Here is a 21196-nt window from a genome sequence, read left to right on the forward strand (position 1 = left end):
CAGCCGCCAGTGCATGATGGATCACTAATGGCGTCTGAACTCGGACGTGGCGCAAGGTCTCTTTCTGCAGTGGGGAGAGCCTTGGTTAGATCTATTCGCCACCGAAGAGAACGCGCAATGTCATCAGTTCTGCGCGTTGGAATTTCCAAGGCGGCACTCGCTCGGAGACGCTTTTTGTCGCAAGTGGAGTTGCGGTCTGTTGTACGCCTTTCCGCCTATACCACTTCTGCCCAGAGTGCTGAAGAAGATCAGGCGAGACCGGGCACAAGTGATCCTTGTGGCTCCGGACTGGGCACGAAGATACTGGTATCCCGAGCTACTCAGTATGTCAGTCGATCCCCCGGTTTGTCTGCCTCTTCAGGAGGACCTTCTGTCGCAGCAGCAGGGGACGGTCCTACACCCGAACCTGTCCAGTCTCCACTTCCATGCTTGGAGATTGAGCGGTGACAGTTGAGGCCATTTGACTTGCCTCCTGAAGTCTGTAACATCATTCTGGTAGCCAGGTGTCCCTCCACAAAGTCTGTATACGCCTGCAGGTGGAACAGATTTGTGGCATGGTGCACAGCAAAGGCTGTGGATCCTCTCTCTTCCCCTCTTTCTGAGGTTCTTCTCTTTCCTTTGCCCTGCAGGGCTCTGCTCTGGGCACTATCAAGGGCTACCTTTCTGCTCTTTCAGCCTTTTTGAAAGCTGCCTGATCAACCTTCTTTGTTCAAGTCCCCTATTGTTAATCGATTCTTGAAAGTCATCACGCATACGTTCCCTCCTGTGCCCTTTGTGATGCCTCAGTGGGACTTGAACTTGGTTCTTACTTTTCTGATGTGCGCTCCCTTTGAGCCACTTCACAACTGTCCTCTCCGCCTTCTTACTTTGAAGACTGCCTTCCTGGTAGCCATCACCTCTGCCAGGAGAGTGAGTGAGCTCCAGGCTCTATCCTGTAAACCTCCTTTCCTTTCGGTCCATCCGGACAAGGTTGTGTTGCGGACAAGGCCCTCTTTCCTGCCCAAGGTAGTCCCGGCCTTCCACATCGGGCAATCCATCACCTTGCCCACCTTCTTTCCGCCTCCGCATCCCTCGAGAGAGGAAGAAAGGCTCCACCGTCTGGACCCAAAACGTACGCTCTTGTTCTATCTGGATCGCACACGCCAGTTCCGGGTGGATGACCAACTCTTTGTTGGTTACGTGGGCACTAAGAAGGGAAAAGGGGTGCACAAGCAGACCATCTCGCGGTGGATAATCTTGTGTATCCAGGCGTGTTACTCCTTGGCTAAGAAGGAGGCCCCTGTTGGGCTAAGGGCTCATTCCACTCGGGCCATGGCAACTACAACTGCCTTGGGCCGAGGAGTGCCCTTGCAGGACATTTGCCAGGCAGCTACGTGGGCCTCGCTGCACACGTTTGCAAGACACTATTGCCTGGACAGCCAAGTCCGGAGGGATGGCTTCTTTGGCCGTTCCATCCTCCAGGACTTTCTGGTGTGATTATTGGTTCGCAGCCCCCCACCGGGGTTGGTATTGCTGGGGTATCTATTCTAAGGTAAGGAATCTATCACTAACGTGTCTCTTTCAGATGCACAAGTTACTACTTGTGTAACGATATATCTGTAGGAGACATTAGTTAGTGATAGATTCCTTACCGACCCACCCATCCTCTACGTTCTGCGAACCAATATCTAGGGTTAAGGTCATCACCTTTCAGGGCCCTAGTTTCAAGGCACCAGTGTTGGTTTTTAGCATAGCTCTGCGTTTCTGGCACGGAAAAGCTGTGTCTAAAAACTGACAAGAAGATCTGGAGAAGTGTGGCTCAATGATTAGAGCGGCAGACCCTGATGCAGAGGTCTAGCCCGGGACCAGGGTTCAATTCCCCGCCTCGGCGGGTCTTGGGCTCAAAAATTCCACAGACCTGATAATTCTCGCCTCTGTGCCTATTCCAATCATGGAGTCCCACTCTGCAACTCTGGGCAATAGCTTGCTTAATCTTCACAACGGCCCCCACAACTCTAAGGATGCCTGGCCTCCACCTTAGAGGTGCTAGGAGGGGACGCCTCCCAGGGAAAGCCAGGATGGGTTCCACAGCGGTATTCGTACAAGCGCCTTGAGACCCTTGCGGGTGAGTAGTGCGCTATACAAGTATCAATTTACAAGTATCAATTTACATTTACATTTACGTCAGCACGTGAAGGCGGCGTCTAAGTACTCCGACGACGTAATCACGGCGCCCACGACGCCGACGACGGACGCAGAGCCGCAGACGACGCCTACCGACGCGCAAGGGTACTGCTATGCAAAAAATTCCGGATCCAGTCTGACGCCTGGTGATATTCTAAGGTAAGGAATCCATCACTAACGTGTCTCTTTCAGATGCACAAGTTACTACTTGTGTAACGATATATCTGTAGGAGACATTAGTTAGTGATAGATTCCTTACCGACCCACCCATCCTCTACGTTCTGCGAACCAATATCTAGGGTTAAGGTCATCACCTTTCAGGGCCCTAGTTTCAAGGCACCAGTGTTGGTTTTTAGCATAGCTCTGCGTTTCTGGCACGGAAAAGCTGTGTCTAAAAACTGACAAGAAGATCTTGAGAAGTGTGGCTCAATGATTAGAGCGGCAGACCCTGATGCAGAGGTCTAGCCCGGGACCAGGGTTCAATTCCCCGCCTCGGCGGGTCTTGGGCTCAAAAATTCCACAGACCTGACAATTCTCGCCTCTGTGCCTATTCCAATCATGGAGTCCCACTCTGCAACTCTGGGCAATAGCTTGCTTAATCTTCACAACGGCCCCCACAACTCTAAGGATGCCTGGCCTCCACCTTAGAGGTGCTAGGAGGGGACGCCTCCCAGGGAAAGCCAGGATGGGTTCCACAGCGGTATTCGTACAAGCGCCTTGAGACCCTTGCGGGTGAGTAGTGCGCTATACAAGTATCAATTTACAAGTATCAATTTACATTTACATTTACGTCAGCACGTGAAGGCGGCGTCTAAGTACTCCGACGACGTAATCACGGCGCCCACGACGCCGACGACGGACGCAGAGCCGCAGACGACGCCTACCGACGCGCAAGGGTACTGCTATGCAAAAAATTCCGGATCCAGTCTGACGCCTGGGGATATTCTAAGGTAAGGAATCTATCACTAACTAATGTCTCTTACAGATATATCGTTACACAAGTAGTAACTTGTGCATTGTGTTCAGCATTTGGAGGAAATTGCAAAGGACCTCCACTTGTGACAGCTGGACCGTGATTGGGTCTGTGGCCGACCCTTTTCCTTACCCAACCAGAGTTGATATTGGTGACATGCGTCACTTCTGGGTTAGGGTTACCATCTGGGAGAGGTGAAGATCAAAGGACTCTGGTCTCTTGCGGATGCCCAGCTCCACATTAGTCTATTGAAAGGCTTTGTGCCCACCATCACAGGGAGACTGGTACAAATGCTCATGGACTGCACCAATGCCATAGGGTACTGCAACAATCAGGGCCAGGTGAGGTCTTGAGTCCTGCACCAGGAGGTGTTGTGCCACTGGATGTGATTGTACTGCCAGGGAATTTCCCTGGTGGTGAACCACCTGGCGGAATCACTATACACCACGACAGACAAACTCTGGCACCAACGTGTATTGGTGTATTGGACCGTCTTTGGCAGTTGCACCCGAAGGTGGTGTAGGACCCTTCTAAGAATGAGGAGAACCCTAGCTCGATCTTTTTGCCAATGCCAAGAACATACAATGTCAGCACTTTTGCACAGTTGTGTTCCCAATAAAACTCTCCCACAGAGACGTATTCCTCTTGTAGGTCTTACTGCCATTTGCTCTCCTGCCCGAGTTCTGAGGAAGATCAGGAATGATGGGTCCAAGTCATCCTATTGGCACTGGATTGGGGCAGCAGAGTGTTACTGGGAACTTCTGGACATTGGTCCTCCGATCAAAGTGTTTCTGTAGTAGGTTCTTCTGTCTCAGCAGGAGTGCAGGGTTCTGCAACCAGCACTGCGTAAATTAATTTCCATTTGTGGAGATTGAACGGCGGCAGTTGAGGTTATCTCTTGACTGCTAGGCACTTCTCTACAAATTCGGTGTACACCAGATTGACCGGTTGCAAACGAAGGTCTTTGAAATTGTTGCTTGTTTTGTCTTTAGCTTAGTAGGGATTTTCTTTGGGCAATGTTAAAAGCGGTTTGTTAGCTGTTTTTGCTTTTGCAGTTGCTGGGTGAGCCTTCTTTAATCATCTGTTTTGATGAGAGTTTTGAAAGTTTTCCAACACTTGTTTCTGCCCAAGCCTTTTGTAATTCTTAAGTGGGACTTGAAATTAGTTCTTGCTTTTTGATGTACACTCCCTTTAAGCTGCTGCACGGTTGTCCTTTAATGTTTCTAACATTGAAAATGGTCTTTCTCATTGCCATAATGTTGGCTAGGCGTGTGAGCAAGCTACCTGTTTTTTAGTGTTAACCCACCTTATTACAGCATTCTTCCCAGATAAGCTGCTGTTGAGTGCCTGAGCTTCCTCTTGTCTGAAGGTGCTCAGTCCATTTTGTGTTGGGCAGGCTATCACCCTTCTGGCATTCTTTGCTCTACGTCATCCCTCCGAGGAGGGAGAACAACTCTATTATTTGGACCACAAGAGGGCACTCAGCTTTTACCTAGATCAGATAAAAATTCAGCTCTTTGTTGAGTTTCCTGAATCAAAGAAGGACAAGGCAGTGAAAAACTGACCACCTCCTGATGGATTGTTCGCTGCATTAAGATCTGCTTCACTTTAGCTACAAAGCCGTCCCCAGAAGGCTTAAATGCTCATTCCACCAAATCCGCTAACTCTGCCTTGCATGCAGAGTGCCTGTCGAGCATGTTTTTCAGGCACTAGGGAGACATAGGTACACCTGTTCAGGAAGCACTTTTGCCACGACAGGTACGTCGAGAGGGGCTTTTTTCCCCGCATGGTCCTATAATACTTTTTTGTCACAGCCAGTTTACGCACACACCACCAGGGGGAGGTACTGCTATGGTATCAGTTCACAAGGTGAGGAATCTGCGGTTAGAAGTATCCTTATTTAACTTCAGAAAACCTCTTTATGGTGGATACTCGTATCTATCTGCAGATTCCTCACCAACCCTGTGAAGAGGAATGTTTTCCATCTACGAAGGCTCCAGTTTAGAGATCTGCACTTTGGTCTCACCAATCTGTCGATAGGCTGTGTTTTAGGGTACAGACAGTGTGGAAAGCAAATGACATCAGCACACATGGGTGGCACTTATATGCCTCCCGATCTTGATTTCTGGAGTGGAACGGCTTTGGTGCAGAGCCACAGAACACCACTTACTGGTACATATGAGTTTCCTTATCCAGCCTGATACTTGTGGAATATTCACTAGATGTGGTATCTGCTGTTAGATAATGTATTCACCAGAGAGATAATTAAGGAAGGTAAGTAGCTTGTTCTTTGCATCTTTTGTACTTCCAAATGCTTGACACTGTACTTGTTGTCTTTGTAGATTACTTTGGATGATCTTCCAGAAACCTTGAAGGATCTAATTCACACTGGCCACACAGCTCTGTTAGATAAGTGTTTTCACAGTGCGGAACAAGCCTTTTCACAGTTGTTGGATATTTTGAATCCTGCAGATTTGAAGGTGAGATGGAAAAGTAGTAACATATGTGCAATTGACCAGTCTGTAATTTACTATGTGTTGCACTTAAGCTAATTTTTTTATTTCATTATTTCCAGAAACTACATTTTGCTACAATTGACTATGTTGTTCTTCTTTATGGTCGTGCTAGCGCCCTTCTTGGAATAGGGCAGCCTGAGGTAAGACTTTGGAGTATGTTTTTGAATAACACACTTGGAAGTCTTCTTTACATGATATATGCAGTAACTGATAAAACCTTTTATAAATATATGTTAAAAAAATATAAGATTTGACATCAAGGTATTATTTAGCACACATTCTTAGATCTACGCATGGCATGGATACATCTTACAGATTTGTCCCCTTAATACTCCTTCCAGATGTCTGAGTGGTCCTAAAGCTTTTTTCAAAGCAGTGATTGTACTATACTGCTTGGTGATGCAACACAGCTCCAGCAGTGACTCTGCCTCTGGACGTCACAAGGGTGTATTAGGCACCAACTAGAATGCTGTTGTCAGTTCCTGTTTTTAGTGTCTCGTTGATATGGTCAAGAGCTGTCCCATCAACAAATTACTCAGCTATTAGACAGAGACTAGATCAAATGTCCCATCAAAATCTTCAAGTCTTGCTGATGCCCCTTTTGGACACCCATAGTGACTTTATGGTGACGATGGTTGAGACATTGTGCCTAAGCAAAATCCTTCTCCCAAAGCAAAGCCCTTTTCCAGAAAACGTTCTCCTAAAAGATCTTCTCACCGAAAGTGTCATAGGAAGGAGAAGTCTTATTCTTCCTTGAAGAAGCAGGTCATGGAAATATTAGGAGCGGCAAAGCCATTCTGAAGTGATGTCCTTGAGAAGTAGTATACATTAAAGTCTCTGCATCTTTTATTAGAATTCTTATACTGTCAATGCACCATCTTCATATCTAGTTTAGTCAGCAATTCATTATTATATTTTCCAAATGTCCCCACACATTTATTTTCAACTATACGGTTTATAAGATTTTTACTCACTAAGAAGAGCTGTAATCTTGGTATTGGTAAATTAGCTTACCATTATGCGGCTATATCATCTTAAGGAAACTGTCTAATAAATGTGTTACTCTGTTAGTTTTTATTTCCCTTTTAAAGTAGGCTGACACTGCCAGTTGAATGCAAACATAAAATCTTGTTTAGTGATATAAATGCAACCTAGCAGTGAAGATGGCTGTCTTGTTTTAAATATTCCCTTTCCTTTTGTTATGGCAGGAATTAACAATGGCTGAACAGCAGTTTAATGCTATCCTAGACAAGTACACCAAACAGAGATTTAACTGCTTGGCATTTTATGGAATTGGACGTGTGCATCTAAGACAAAACAGGTTAGTGTCTATGCAGAAATATTTATTCTCTGGGAGACTATTAGTTGGATATATCAAAATAGTTACTCAGCCATTTTGGCGTGCACATTACAAGCAACCCAGATACCAAGGTTTCATGTGGAGTGATCAGCGATGTACTATGTGAAAACCGACTGAAAAAACAAATTGCAAAACATAGACTCAAATGCTGATTACCCAAGTATCTTTAATATGTTTCTCCCTACGAATAGGTTGACATACACTTGAAACCTTTATTAAACTTTTGCTGACAAATATGAAAAAATATAAAAAGTTAAATTACTAAATTCACTAAGTCAAACAATAGGTGAGAAGTTAGGTTGGCTCAATGTCATTTTTGTGTGTTTTTGGCCTAATTTGACATGGCACCAGTCAACAAGATCTTCTTAGACAAGTTAACCACACAGTAAGAGGTACAGAAGATGATTGTCTTTAAAACTGCAATGTCTGTGGATTATGCCTTGGAGTTACTGCTCTGTGCTCATGCTCTTGATATTTTTGCATTAGATTTGCAGAGGCAGCAAACCAGTTCATAAAATCCCAAATCATGCTCAATCATAAAATTGTTCCTGGAGTATTGAAGTGGCCCACAACCTCCGTTGTTATCGAAGAAACTCGACCTGAAAAACTACAGGTAACATTTTTGTTTTTTATTAGTTGAACAATAATATGGTAAAGATTTTGGTATTCTGGGTTGTAAGTCTCTACAGGACTGTATGAAATAAGGTAAGGTCCTCCAATAAATATGTTTAAATAGATAGCTTTATTTAAGAAAAGCTTTTAGGATGTCTATATATAAAAAGCCTGGGTCTAACTGTCTCTACTGGAATCTGGGACATCCCGTGTTCCAGATTCCAGCTGTGACATCACCAAGATACCACACATCCCCCTTCGTAGCAATTTAACAATGTTAACCAAAATAAAAGAACAGTATAATCAAATATAAACTAACAGAAAACATGAAACGCATAGGAAAAGAAATTACACAACATTTGTAATAAACAGACGATGATCAATAATCCACATAATAATCCTTGTACCATGCAGGACGTTGACGATATCTTTTCACAATTTGATCGGAAGAAGAACCATCACATGTATTGGTGAACTTTCTCCAATTCCTACTGTTATTGACAGATCTGGAGAACTTGTGAGAAACAGAATCATCAGACTTTACATCAGGCCATAACCATTGTGGAATTTTGACAATTTTGGACATATACCACACATTACCATCAGATAATTCCACAACCTGACTCCCAACTCGAAGAACTTTCAAAGGATTAGAAAATTTAGATTCACCGGATTTAACAAACCTACCTTTTTTACTCTAACCCAGTCATTGATATTGATAAGAGAGTTTTTCACATTTCCACTAAGAACAACTCTATCCCTCTTATCCTTCTCCTCAAGAAACAGGTCTTTCATCCAAGATTGATACATGTTGGAAATACATTTCCTACCTCTCATTTTTTCAAAAGGAGTTAGATCATGCATACTTCTAGGAGTATTTCTGTAGCACCTCAATATTTCACTCAAAGTCTGTTTACAATCCTTCCCGTGAGACATTGCCAGTTGTAAACCTTCTTTAAAAACCCTAATCCACCTTTCAACAATACCATTACTTTGTGGGTAATAAACAGAAGCACGTTTGTGAATAATCCCATGACGTTGAAAAAACTCTTTCATTTCCAAAGAAACAAATTGTACCCCATTATCACTAGTGATAGATTCAGGAAAACCTTCTTTCTCAAAAATGTTGTTTAAAAATTGTATAACTACCTTAGAAGTCACGTTAGGTACAATTTTTACTTCAGGCCACTGAGACATCTGATCAACAAGAATGATGGACCGAATTCTTGTTTAAACACAAAGGACCTGCAATATCCAATGAAATGGATTGCCATGCACGATAAGGCCTTGACACTGGTAGATGCTCATGAGCTAGTTTTCTGGGATTGATCACTCAGGCAACACTCCATGCAATCTCTAACTTTACGTTCTATTGCTTTATCCATGGCTGGCCACCAAAATTCGCTCCCGATTTTCATTTTCATACTTGACATTCCTGGATGCCCTTCATGAGCCATTTCTAAAATGACTTGTTGCAAATTACATGGTACTATTAATTGCAACCCCCTAACTAAAAGTTCATTCTTCAGAGATAACTCATGTGGAACCCGAAAGAAAGGAAGAATATCTTCAGTCAAATCAGCCTTCCTAGGCCAAGATGATTTTACATATTCAGTCACTTTCTTCAAGATTAAATCATTATCACAAGACAATCTCCACTCTTTTTCCTGAATACAACCTTTAGACACCTCACATATTGAAATTACATTATCCAAATCATTATCCTCTTCAACCACATTGTCATCAGGGACTGGTAATCTTGATAAACAGTCTGCTAAAACATTTCTAATCCCCGGAAGATATTCAATTTTAAAATGAAAATCTTGCAACTTATATTGCCATCGTGCAATCCTAGATGTAGCTTTACCACACCCCTTTGTCGTGAATAGATCAACCAGGGGGCGATGGTCTGATCTTACCTTGAAAATGGTACCATAAACATATTTTCGGAAATATTCAATTCCCCACCAGCATGCAAGTGTTTCCTTTTCTAATGTGGAGTATTTAAATTCTGCTCCCCTTAATGGTCTGGATGCAAAACCAATGTTAACCAAATGACCTTTTTGATCTTGCATTAACACCGTCCCTATGCCTACATTACTAGCATCTGCTACAATTATAGAACTATACGCAGTGTTAAATGTAGCTAACGCCGGAGCAGCAGAAATACACTTTTTGAGTTCACCAAATTCTTTTATACAGTTATCATCCCACAAAAATGATGAGTTTTTTTTCATGAGATTTCTCATATGTACAGTCTTGTCAGAAAACAAAGGTATACATTTCGCATAATATTCTGCAAGTCCTAAAAAGGATCTAAGCTGATCCTTGTTCTCAGGATCAGGAGCAGATTCAATGGCCCTAATAAAATTTTGCTTTGGAGAAATGCCATTTTTGTCAATCGAATGGCCCAAATAATCAACAGATGAAACCCCAAATTTACATTTCTCCTTGGTAAGTGTTAAACCATTGTCTTGTAAAATACAAAGAACCTTGTGTAAAATATCTGTGTGCTCAGATGAATCAGCAGCAAAAACTAAGATATCATCTTGAAAATATAGCACATTTTTAACATCTTTGAATAAATTGTGCATGAATCTTTGGAAAACAGATGATGCAGATATTAAGCCGAAGGGCATTCTTTTATATCCAAAAGCACCTTCAGACGTAATAAAGGAAGTGAGATGCTTACTTTCTTCATGCAACGCAATCTGATGGTAGGCATTAGATAAGTCAAGGTTCGAAAAAATGGATGCACCTTTTAATTTAGTAAACATCTCATTAATGTTGGATAATGGATGTCTATCAACCCACACACAGTTGTTCAGATCCCTTAAATCGACACATAACCTAACTTTGCCATTGGGCTTGTGAGCTACTACCACTAGAGATAGCCATTCTGAAGATTCTATCTCCTCTATGATATCTAAGTCACATGGTCTTTGAAGTTCAGATTTAACAGCTTCTCTAAGATGTAAAGGGACATTCCTCACTTTATGAACTTTGGGAATTACATTTTGCTTGAGAATGATTTTATGCACACATTTTCTTAGTAAACCTAGTTTAGATGACGAAAATTCACTAGGAAACCTTTTTTCCCATTCTGCAGCTGGATCACTCTCTATATGTAAAATTAGATCAGAATACCCTAACACTTGGTCTGGATGATTAGGATCCAACTTAATCATTAACTCTCTTTGTTGAGGCCAACCTAAAAGACATGAACCATCCTTCGCTACATAGACTTTAGAAGTAATTGTTTTGCCTTTAAAATTCAAAGTGGTAACAAAAAATCCTAAAACATCAATGGTTTTTTTTCCATAACCAAGTAATCTAATGTCAGGAGGCGATAAAGAAATGTTAGAGAACTCTTTTAACCACTCTTCCCCAATGAGAGTATGCCTAGCCCCAGAGTCAGCCATTATCTTTACATCAATGCCACCAATTTTCACGGTACAGTAGGGTGCATCTTTAGGATCAGTATTAATTTCATACACAGTCAAAAGATATTCATCATCATCAGAATTGACTTCTCTTATAATTTCATGGTTTCCACTTCTCCGATCAGAATTTGTGTTCTTAAATCTGTTCTTGTTTCTGCACATTCTGGTGTAATGTCCTTTCAATCTACAGTATCTACATACTTGCCCTACAGCAGGACACTTTTTGTCATTTGATAAATAACCTGGAATTCCACATTTGAAACATATATAATCTTTTGACTGAGAGAACTGACTTTTGTACTTTACTTTACTAGTATTCGATTCATCAGCATTGCTTTTTTTATTGCATTAACTTCAGACACTTTTTGTTCAGCTAATTCTTTCAAACCCAACTTCATGTCTTCAAATTTATGAGCTATATCCAAAGCTTTGTCGAGAGTCAAATCCTCCGCATCCAGTAATTTAGCTTGAAGTTTGACATCAGCCACTTTATGCACCATTTGATCCCGAAGCATTTGATTGTAAAATGTAGAATAGTTACATTTTGATGCAAGAATTCTCAAGTCGTTCATGAATGAATCAATAGACTCGTTGACCCCTACTGAGAAATTTGTGACGTAAAACAACTTCATTAATTTTTTTATGTAACGTTTGTCTAATTGTTTAATAGCTTCTAGAAACACATCCAGCTCATCATCGGTTTGATTACCAATTGGTGAAAGGTGCTTCAAAATGTCTCTTCCTTCTGCACCTAGACAATGTTTCAAAATAGCAAGCTTACGTTTGTCTGTATAGTCATCACCACCAATAGCTTCCAAATAAGCAAAGAATCCTTCCTTCCAACGTTTCCATTCTAAAATTGGTTCCCCAGGAGAAGACAGAAAAGCTGCAGGCGCAGTTAAACTCTCCATATTTGTGTTTGAATGATATACACAACTGTTCGCAGGAATATATGATCACAGGTTTGAACGGTGAGTAAAACTAGCAAATAATATAGAGTAAATAAAGTGAACTTGGCATGGGAAGTATATTTATAACCAATTTACCATTTAAAACCAATGCTCGACATTGATTTATGTAAAAGGGTTTAATATACTAAGTTTTTGTTGTGAATGCTGGTTGTTGACATATTTTTATAAAATATCAAGCAAAGGAAACAATTTGCCAAGGTTTTTTTTTAAGTTCTATCAAAAGAAACAATTTGCCGCGTTTTTGTTAAATTACCATTAAAAATAGTGATCGTTGAACAAAAAGAACAATTTGCCAAGTTTTAAACAAGTTTTTGCCATAGACGCTGATCGTCGTGCGCATTCCCGTTTTTTTTTTAATCCAAAATGGCCGCGACGTTGCGCCAGCTTTTTCCCAATTCAAAATAGCCGCCATGATTCAATATTCGGATATTCTTTCTTCCCAATTCAAAATGGCCGCTGCGTATTAGCGCGATGACGTCATGCGTCCTCGCGCATGCGCACTGAATGCGCGAAACGCCGATAATAGGGAAAAACCTCAAAATTGCGAAAGTCTCTCACCGTCTTGGACTCGAACACGGGGTTTTGACGAGGAGTGTTTAGGAAACACTACCTACACTCTGAATTACCCCTCACGACGAGATGATGCACCAGAGGAATGGATTCCACGATCTGCACACTGCAGGACTCCAGGCTTTGACGCTCCGTTTTCTCCAATCGTCGCCAGTGAAATAAGGTAAGGTCCTCCAATAAATATGTTTAAATAGATAGCTTTATTTAAGAAAAGCTTTTAGGATGTCTATATATAAAAAGCCTGGGTCTAACTGTCTCTACTGGAATCTGGGACATCCCGTGTTCCAGATTCCAGCTGTGACATCACCAAGATACCACACTGTAACTGTTCTTTTATGTGATGTCTTAATGTTATTTCATATCTTTTTACTAAGCATAGTTGAATAGTGGACATGGGTGAATTGAACACAGATGTTAGTGTAAGTTCAATATCAGTGAAAAATCGAGGTCCAAGAATGACGCCTGCGACTATGGTAGGTCTTGCCTAGCGTCGCAGCGCATGCGCTATTCGCTCTGCGGGATCTATCATTGTCGTGTTGCTTTCGGAGGTGGGGTTGAAGCTCCGCCCATACTTTTCATTGGCACGTGTCACACTGTATGCTAAACGCTCTCTTTTGATTTGGAGTGATGTTTGTTTATTCCAACCCTGTCTCCCTTACCCGGAATGGATATTTTGCTTGTGCACGTCGTCTCTTTTGCTCAGGCACTCTTGCTGCACGTTCGCGGACGGTAAACCACGGCAAGCTCAGCTGCTGCTTGTTTCTCCACCACCTCTCATGCTGTGTCTTGTCTGCTCTCTACTTCAATCCACACGGTTCATTTGGGGAGCCCCTTTTTTACCCCTGGTCTGCCTTCTGACCACTATACAGTGGGATTACCCCCCTATATTTCTGTCATACCCCACTCCATGTCTTTCCATGCCCCAGTGCTCCTTTTCTACCCCTTCCTTGACCCAGCTCACTTTTTTAGCCTTCCTTCCTCCTTCTCGGTGTCCCATCTCCCTCCGTCTCCTGTCACTTGTTCCTCTCCCCTTTCCGCACTCCCCTTTCCTCTGAACTCTCTTCACTTGAGCCGCTGGAGCAGAAATTCATTAGCAGCCGCCCGGGGAATGCCGGGCTTCCGAAAATGGGTTAAAGAGCTGTTTGGGTACAGCGAAACAGCCTGAATTTTTCATGTCTGAGCAGGAACATTTGGAGGTGACCAGCCTCCGCTGCCAGCCCTCGGCTTCCTCTTCTGCCACCGACCATCAATAAGGGCGCCTTCCGCCTGAATACCGGGAGCTTGTACTTTTATTGTGCGTGCAAATAAATAAACTGTGTATATTGGGGGCGTCCATCGTCTGGGCGATCAGTGGACAGGACGATCTGTGGGGCCCGAGAGAGGGCCCAGGATGGTGAAGCCCAGGTGGTAGAGGGGTGTCAGCATCTGTGACAAACGACTTATACAAATGTGCAGCGTGGTTCTTACAAGTCACTAGGACCCCTCTTCAGTGAGGGCATCGGTGCAGCAGGCCACGACTAGCCCAAAGATGAGAGTCCTGAACCATTGCAATACCAACACATAAAAAAGTTCTCCTTTATAAAGCAGTGAGTAAGTGAGACGAGCCAAGAAACAACAAAACATATCAAAGGGGTTCATTGGAAACAAAGACATCGAAACTTCAGGACTAACATATCTTTTCTTTTGTCTATGAACCAGATATCAAAATAATTTGAGCTTTAAAAAAAATGACTGAGGTAATTTGTAGCAAGATGTGTTCAGGAAGGATTGTTTTAAAGTCTCAATCAGATTTTTCGAGATATTATAAATCAATTATTCCAGGAGATGTTGTCAATGCCCATGGTGTTACAGCAGAAATAGTGGTCATATTTTTGAGAGGCACCATACAAGCAATTGTAAGAATTCGCAAGTCAACTAGTAAGTTCATCTTAGAAAATTGTCCCGGAGAAGAACCTTTAAAACTGTTGGTCATACAAAAAGAAGATTTGCAACCCATTTCTTGAGATGAATGTGTAACAACAATAATGCTGTACAGTCTGTAAATCTGTGTATTGTTGATATTTTGGTTTGATGATTGTATGTGTCTCTGTGTATGTGTTGACATAGTACATTTTGTTGTTTTAAATTTTAAATATAATACTGAATGAGAAAAAAACCTGATTCCTCCCTTCAGAGTAATTGCATCCTTAGAGTGTTTCTCACGATCTGCAAGGTCACTAATGCTCTGATCTTCAGAGTCAGACATAGGGGACACAATTCCTGTTTGAAACCTCAATTGCTGTCCTGTTACACTGTGGCATTACAAATCTGACTTGGAACGGGTGTGTCAAATGGCACATATTGAAGCAAAGACCATATTGGTGGCACTGTCACATAGAATGGCATACACACTTAACAAGGTGTTTAAGGCTCTGCATCAGTGCGTTTTAGGAGAATTCAATGTCATGTTGCATTTTAAAACATATCAGCAGTCGATGGTGGGGGATGTGGAGTTTAGGGCTTTAGGTTTATTTTTGGAGGGGGGTTTATTTAATGTGTTTATCAAGGTCATTGGGGCAGGTGCATTTGTCACAATAAAATAAACGTTATTAACTTGACCACCCAACCTCACCCCTAAATATATTTGTCTACATCGATGCCTGAAAGAGAAGACGTTTGCCTTTATTTCTTTTACTTACAACCCTTTTTGAGGCAGTGCTCTCATACGATTCCTTCTCTCACTTTCTCTCTCTCTCTACTTCTGTCTCTTTCTCTCCATGTCTCTTTTCCCGTCTCTCTACCTCCCCCTTACCCTCCCTTTCTATCCTGTCTGTCACTTTTTCTCTCTGGTACACAAACGCACAAGTTACTACTTGTGTAAGAGACATTAGTTAGTGATAGATTCCTTACCTTAGAATATCCCCAGGCGTAGGACTGGATCCGGAAACTTTTGCGTAGCAGTACACTTGCGCGTCCGTAGGCGTCATCTGCGGCTCCGCGTCCCTCGTCGGCGTTGTGGGAGCCGTGATGACGTCGTCGGAGTACTTAGACGCCGCCTCCGTGTGCTGACGTCAGTTCTTAGACACAGCTTTTCCGCGCCAGAAGCGCAGAGCCATGCCAAAAACCAACACTGGTGCCATGAAACTAGTGCCCTGAAAGGGGATGACCTTAACCCTAGATATTGGTTCGCAGAACAGGGAGGATGGGTGGGTCGGTAAGGAATCTATCACTTACTAATGTCTCTTACAGATATATCGTTACACAAGTAGTAACTTGTGCATCTGAAAGAGACACGTTAGTGATAGATTCCTTACCTTAGAATAGATACCCCAGCAATACCAACCCCGTGGTGGTGGGTCTGCGAACCAATAAGCACACCAGAAAGTCCTGGAGGACGGAACGGCCAAAGTAGCCATCCCTCCGGACTTGACTGTCCAGGCAATAATGTCGTGCAAACGTGTGCAGCGAGGCCCACGTAGCCGCCTGGCAAATGTCCTGCAAGGGCACACCTCGGACCAAGGCAGTTGTAGTGGCCGTGGCTCGAGTGGAATGAGCCCTCAGCCCAGCAAGGGGTTCCTTCTTAGCCATGGAGTAACACGCTTGGATACACAAGATGATCCACCACGAGATGGTCCGCTTGTGCACCGCTTTCCCTTTCTTAGCGCCCACGTAACCAACAAAGAGTTGGTCATCCACCCGGAACTGTTGTGTGCGATTCAAATAAAATAAGAGCGCACGTTTTGGGTCCAGACGGTGGAGCCTCTCTTCCTCTCTCGAGGGATGCGGAGGCGGAAAGAAGGTGGGCAAGGTGATAGATTGCCCAATGTGGAAGGTCGTGACTACCTTGGGTAGGAAGGAGGGCCTTGTCCGTAACACAACCTTGTCCGGATGGACTGAAAGGAAAGGAGGTTTACAGGATAGAGCCTGGGGCTCACTCACTCTCCTGGCAGAGGTGATGGCTACCAGGAAGGCAGTCTTCAAGGAGAGAAGGCAAAGAGGACAGTTGTGAAGTGGCTCAAAGGGAGCGCACATCAGAAATGTAAGAGCCAGGTTCAAGTCCCACTGAGGCATCACGAAGGGAACAGGAGGGAACGTATGTGTGATGCCCTTCAGGAATCGATTAACGATAGGGGACTTGAAAAAAGAAGGTTGATCAGGCAGCCTCAGAAAGGCTGAAAGAGCTGAAAGATAGCCCTTGATAGTGCCCAGAGCAGAGCCCTGCGGGGCAAGAGAAAGAAGAAAGAGGAGAACCTCGGAAAGAGGGGCATTAAGGGGATCCACAGCCTTTGCTGTGCACCATGCCACAAATCTGTTCCACCTGCAGGCGTATACCGACTTTGTGGAGGGACGCCTGGCTGCCAGAATGATGTTGCAAACTTCTGGAGGCAAGTCAAATGGCCTCAACTGTCGCCGCTCAATCTCCAAGCATGGAGGTGGAGACTGGACAGGTTCGGGTGGAGGACCGTCCCCTGCTGCTGCGACAGAGGTCCTCCTGAAGAGGCAGACGAACCGGGGGATCGACTGACATACTGAGTAGCTCGGGATACCAGTACCTTCGTGCCCAGTCTGGAGCCACAAGGATGACTTGTGCCCGGTCGCGCTTGATCTTCTTCAGCACTCTGGGCAGAAGTGGTATAGGCGGAAAGGCGTACAACAGACCGCAACTCCACTTGTGACGAAAAGCGTCTCAGTGCGAGTGCCACCTTGGAAATTCCAACGCGCAGAACTGATGACATTGCGCGTTCTCTTCGGTGGCGAATAGATCTAACCAAGGCTATCCTCATGGCTGAAAGAGACCTTGCGCCACGTCCGAGTTCAGACGCCATTCGTGATCCATCATGCACCGGCGGCTGAGTTTGTCCGCCCTGGCGTTCAGAGAACCTGCCAGGTGTTGAACCATCAGAGTCACGCCCTGATGTTCCAGCCATTGCCAGAGGCGCTGAGCCTCTTGGCAGAGGGTCCACGACCCCACCCCGCCCTGTTTGTTGCCGTACCACATGGCGGTGGTGTTGTCTGTGAACACCTGCACTACACTCCCTCGGACAGACGGGAGGAATACCTTCAGTGCTATACGAATCGCCCGCAGCTCCAAAAGGTTGATGTGGAGCCGGGACTCCGCCTGAAACCAGAGGCCTCTGATCTCCGCCTCTCCCATGTGGTCTCCCCAGGCCTGGAGGGACGCGTCCGTCTCAACTACGTGCTCCGGTTGGGGAAGGGAGAGGGATATGCCGTTGAGCCAATCGCGGTCCGTGAGCCACCACTGCAGCTGTCTTGCAGTGCCCTCCGAGATCAGGACACGGTCGGACAGGTTGCCCTGATGCTGGGCCCACTGAAACTTCAGGTCCCACTGCAGAGCCCGCATCCGCCACCGTGCGTGATGCACCAGAAGGATGCAGGAGGCCATCAGCCCCAGAAGCCGCAGCGTCAACCTGACCGAAACCCGGGATAAAGGCCGGAAGATTGGAATCAGAGCATGTATATGCCGAACCCGCTGTTCGGGCGGGTAAACCCGAAACTGCGCCGAGTCGAGAACCGCTCCGATGAAAAGGAGCTTCTGAGAGGGACACAGGTGCGACTTCGGCACATTGATTGAAAATCCCAGCTGGTGCAGGAGATCCGCCATAGTTTGGAGGTGGCTGACGACTGTCTGGGGCGAGCCCGCCTTGAACAACCAGTCGTCGAGGTAGGGGAAGACTGAGACCCCCAACCTGCGCAGATGAGCTGCAACCACCCCCATTACCTTCGTGAACACCCTTGGGGCGCTGGTAAGGCCGAAGGGGAGCACGATAAACTGAAAGTGCTCGTGGCCTACCGTGAACCGCAGGTAACGCCAGTGGGCCGGCAGGACGGGATGTGGAAATACGCGTCCTGCAAGTCCAACACTACCATCCAGTCACCTGGGTCTAGGGCCGCTAAGACCTGAGCCAGAGTCAGCATTTTGAACTTCTCCTTCCGGAGGAAGCCGTTGACGTTCCTCAGATCCAAGATTGGGCGTAGGTCCCCTTTGCCCTTCTTGGGTACCAGAAAGTAGTGGGAGTAGCAACCACGTCCTACTTCTGGCCCAGGAATGCGCTCGATGGCCCCCTTAGCCAAGAGAGCCGAAACTTCCTCCTACAGGAGCCGCAAGTGATCCCCCGATACGCGGTGGTGTTGCGGTGGCATGGCTTGTGGGGTCGTCTCGAAGGGGAGGGAGTAGCCCCTCCGGACGATCTGCAGCACCCACATGTCCGAAGTGACAGTGAGCCAGTGAGAGTGGTGATGGCGAACCCTGCCTCCCACTGGCGTCACATGGGCCGAAAAGCACGGACTAGGAGGGTTCAGAGGCGGATGCTGCGGGGGAAGGTGTGGACTGACTCCGCCTGTTTCCCTGACAGCCTCCGCGGCGGTTTCCATGGCCGCCGCCGCGCTGGACGACAGTCTGAGGCGAGTGCCTGGCGGCACGTGTGGGGACGCCCCTTCCCTGGCCACGAAAGGAGCGAAAGGCACCCGTTTGCTGGCGCGGGGCCAAGAGGCCCAAGGACTTGGCCGTAGCCCTGGAGTCCTTAAAGCGCTCAAGCGCGTGGTCTGCCTTGTCGCCAAAGAGGCGACGGCCATCGAACGGCATGTCCATCAGAGTGTTCTGGACATCTGCCGAAAAATTGGGGGATCTCAGCCAGGCGTGGCGTCTCACCGCCACTGTCGGAGCCATCGCTCTGCCTAGCGAGTCGGTGGTATCCAGCCCACACCTGATCGAATACTTGGCTGCATCTTGGCCCTCCACAAGGGCTTGGCCGAGCTTGGCCCGTACCTCCAACGGGCACTCTGGCAGCACTTCCGCCACCGTCTCCCACAGAGAGTGGGTGTAGCGGCCCAAGAGGCATGCGGTGTTGAAAGACCGCAGTCCCAAACTAAGGGAGGAGAATATCTTCTCACCATAATTCTCATACCTCTTGGATTCCCTGTCCGGCGGAGCCGTCGGGAATGCGGTCTGGGAATTAGAGGCCTGGATGACCAGACTCTCTGGGGTGGGAGGACAGGAAACATGGGTCGCCCGGAGCCGGTTGGTGGCGTCTGGCCACGTTCCTATTTACGGGCGAACCCGTAGTGGGCCTGGACCAAGTGCCCAAAAGAACCTCGGTCAAGGCCTCATTAAAGGGCAGCAGAGGCTCAGCCGAGCATGACTGCGGTTTAAGGACCTCTGTGAGGAGGTTAGTCCTCACGGCCGCGACGGGGAGCTCAAGGCCTAAAGCCTTGGCAGCCCGAGGAAGGCCCAGCGGCGTCCCTCGGCGCCGGGCCCAAAGGCGCCGGCGGCGCTGGTGCCGCTTTTCCCTGCGGCGCCGGGCCCGAGGGCACCGGCGGTGTCGGGATCGCGGGGCCCTGCAGCGCCGGGCCCGAAGGCTTTTTCACGTTCTTGCTTTTTCTCACTGACACACACTCCTGTTCTCTCTCTGAGACGAACTCTCTTTAACAAACATGCTCTCTCTCACTCTCTGTTTCTCCTTCACTCGCTCTAATTCTCTCAGCCCCTTTATCCTTTTCTCCTCTCTATTTTTCCGTCTCGCTCTGTTTCTGTATAGAACTATTGCCCTACTGAGTTGGAAAGCCTTCTGTGTACTCTGCAGGTTTTCCGAATTCTGGGTATGCAGGAAGGAGCAAAATAAAAAGATACTGCATATTTTTTCGATTTTTATGTTTAAATGGGAAGGAACATTAGTGAATGTGCTCACATCCTTGCATATATTTATTACATATTATCAGCGCATCTATTTGTTCGTACATTACCAGAACATACCTCTTTCTGAACGCGCGATGATTTTAATGCCTAAAGTTAATGAATTTGACCTTTTCCTGTCTATATCAAGTATTTGCAATGCAATAGGTCTCACATTTTAGAAACTATGACCTATTGGTATTGTAAATGGCAATGCCTTTTATTATTGCAGGTTTAAAAAAAAGGCATTGTTATTTACAATACCAATAGCTCAAAATCTCGCAATACGAGACCTATTGCATTGCAAATGCTTGTTATATGTTAACTGTCCTGCCTACTTGTTAGACCCTAGGTTGCGGGTCCCTCTCTGCAATATCAAAAAGGAGATTGTGAAGATTGTCCACCCAAATCTTCTCATTCTTCTGGACAGCTTGGATGAGCAAGGTCATTATTCCGGACAGATTTATTTATTTTTTAGAAAAGATAAATGTATTTTCATTGTAGAGCATAAATATGGCCAAATGAGAAATTGTGCAATTTACTAAAAGCAATAGTCACAAAAGAAATGGAACTATAAAACTGCACTCCTATGTTACACACAATATTTATTTTATATATCTTTATCCATCCATCCATATCACCTACTGCTGATATATAGGTAGTTATAGTTGTGATCCATAGATGAAGCTTTTTTTTGTTTTGCTAATAAATTTGCCAGATCGGCGGATCCAGGGTAAAAGGAAGGCCCTGAATGGCTGGCCGCAAACTGAAAGGAAAGTTGCAGCCGCCATTTTGTTTGTCGATTGGGCTGGAAGAAGGGAAAAATTAATTGCCCACAGGTGTAGGGAAGTGCCCCTTTCTGTCATGGTCACTCCCACTTTTTTCCACTGGTCATTAGGAGTTCCCCAGCTACATGATG

The 21196-nt window shown here is 45.4% G+C and overlaps 1 protein-coding gene across 1 annotated transcript in view; it reads left to right on the forward strand.

Moving 5' to 3' along the window:
• LOC147698809 (E3 ubiquitin-protein ligase TTC3-like) overlaps positions 1-21196 on the forward strand; it is a 1497644-nt gene that overhangs the window by 568438 nt on the left and 908010 nt on the right. Inside the window, exons 18-21 of the mRNA XM_086935406.1 lie at positions 5479-5616; positions 5712-5792; positions 6861-6973; positions 7499-7625. Of these exons, the coding sequence (XP_086791532.1) occupies positions 5479-5616; positions 5712-5792; positions 6861-6973; positions 7499-7625 (459 nt within the window). The remainder of the gene's footprint in view (positions 1-5478; positions 5617-5711; positions 5793-6860; positions 6974-7498; positions 7626-21196) is intronic.

The sequence above is a fragment of the Lissotriton vulgaris genome, chromosome 8 (assembly GCF_964263255.1).
Source record: "Lissotriton vulgaris chromosome 8, aLisVul1.2, whole genome shotgun sequence".
Taxonomy (NCBI): domain Eukaryota; kingdom Metazoa; phylum Chordata; class Amphibia; order Caudata; family Salamandridae; genus Lissotriton; species Lissotriton vulgaris.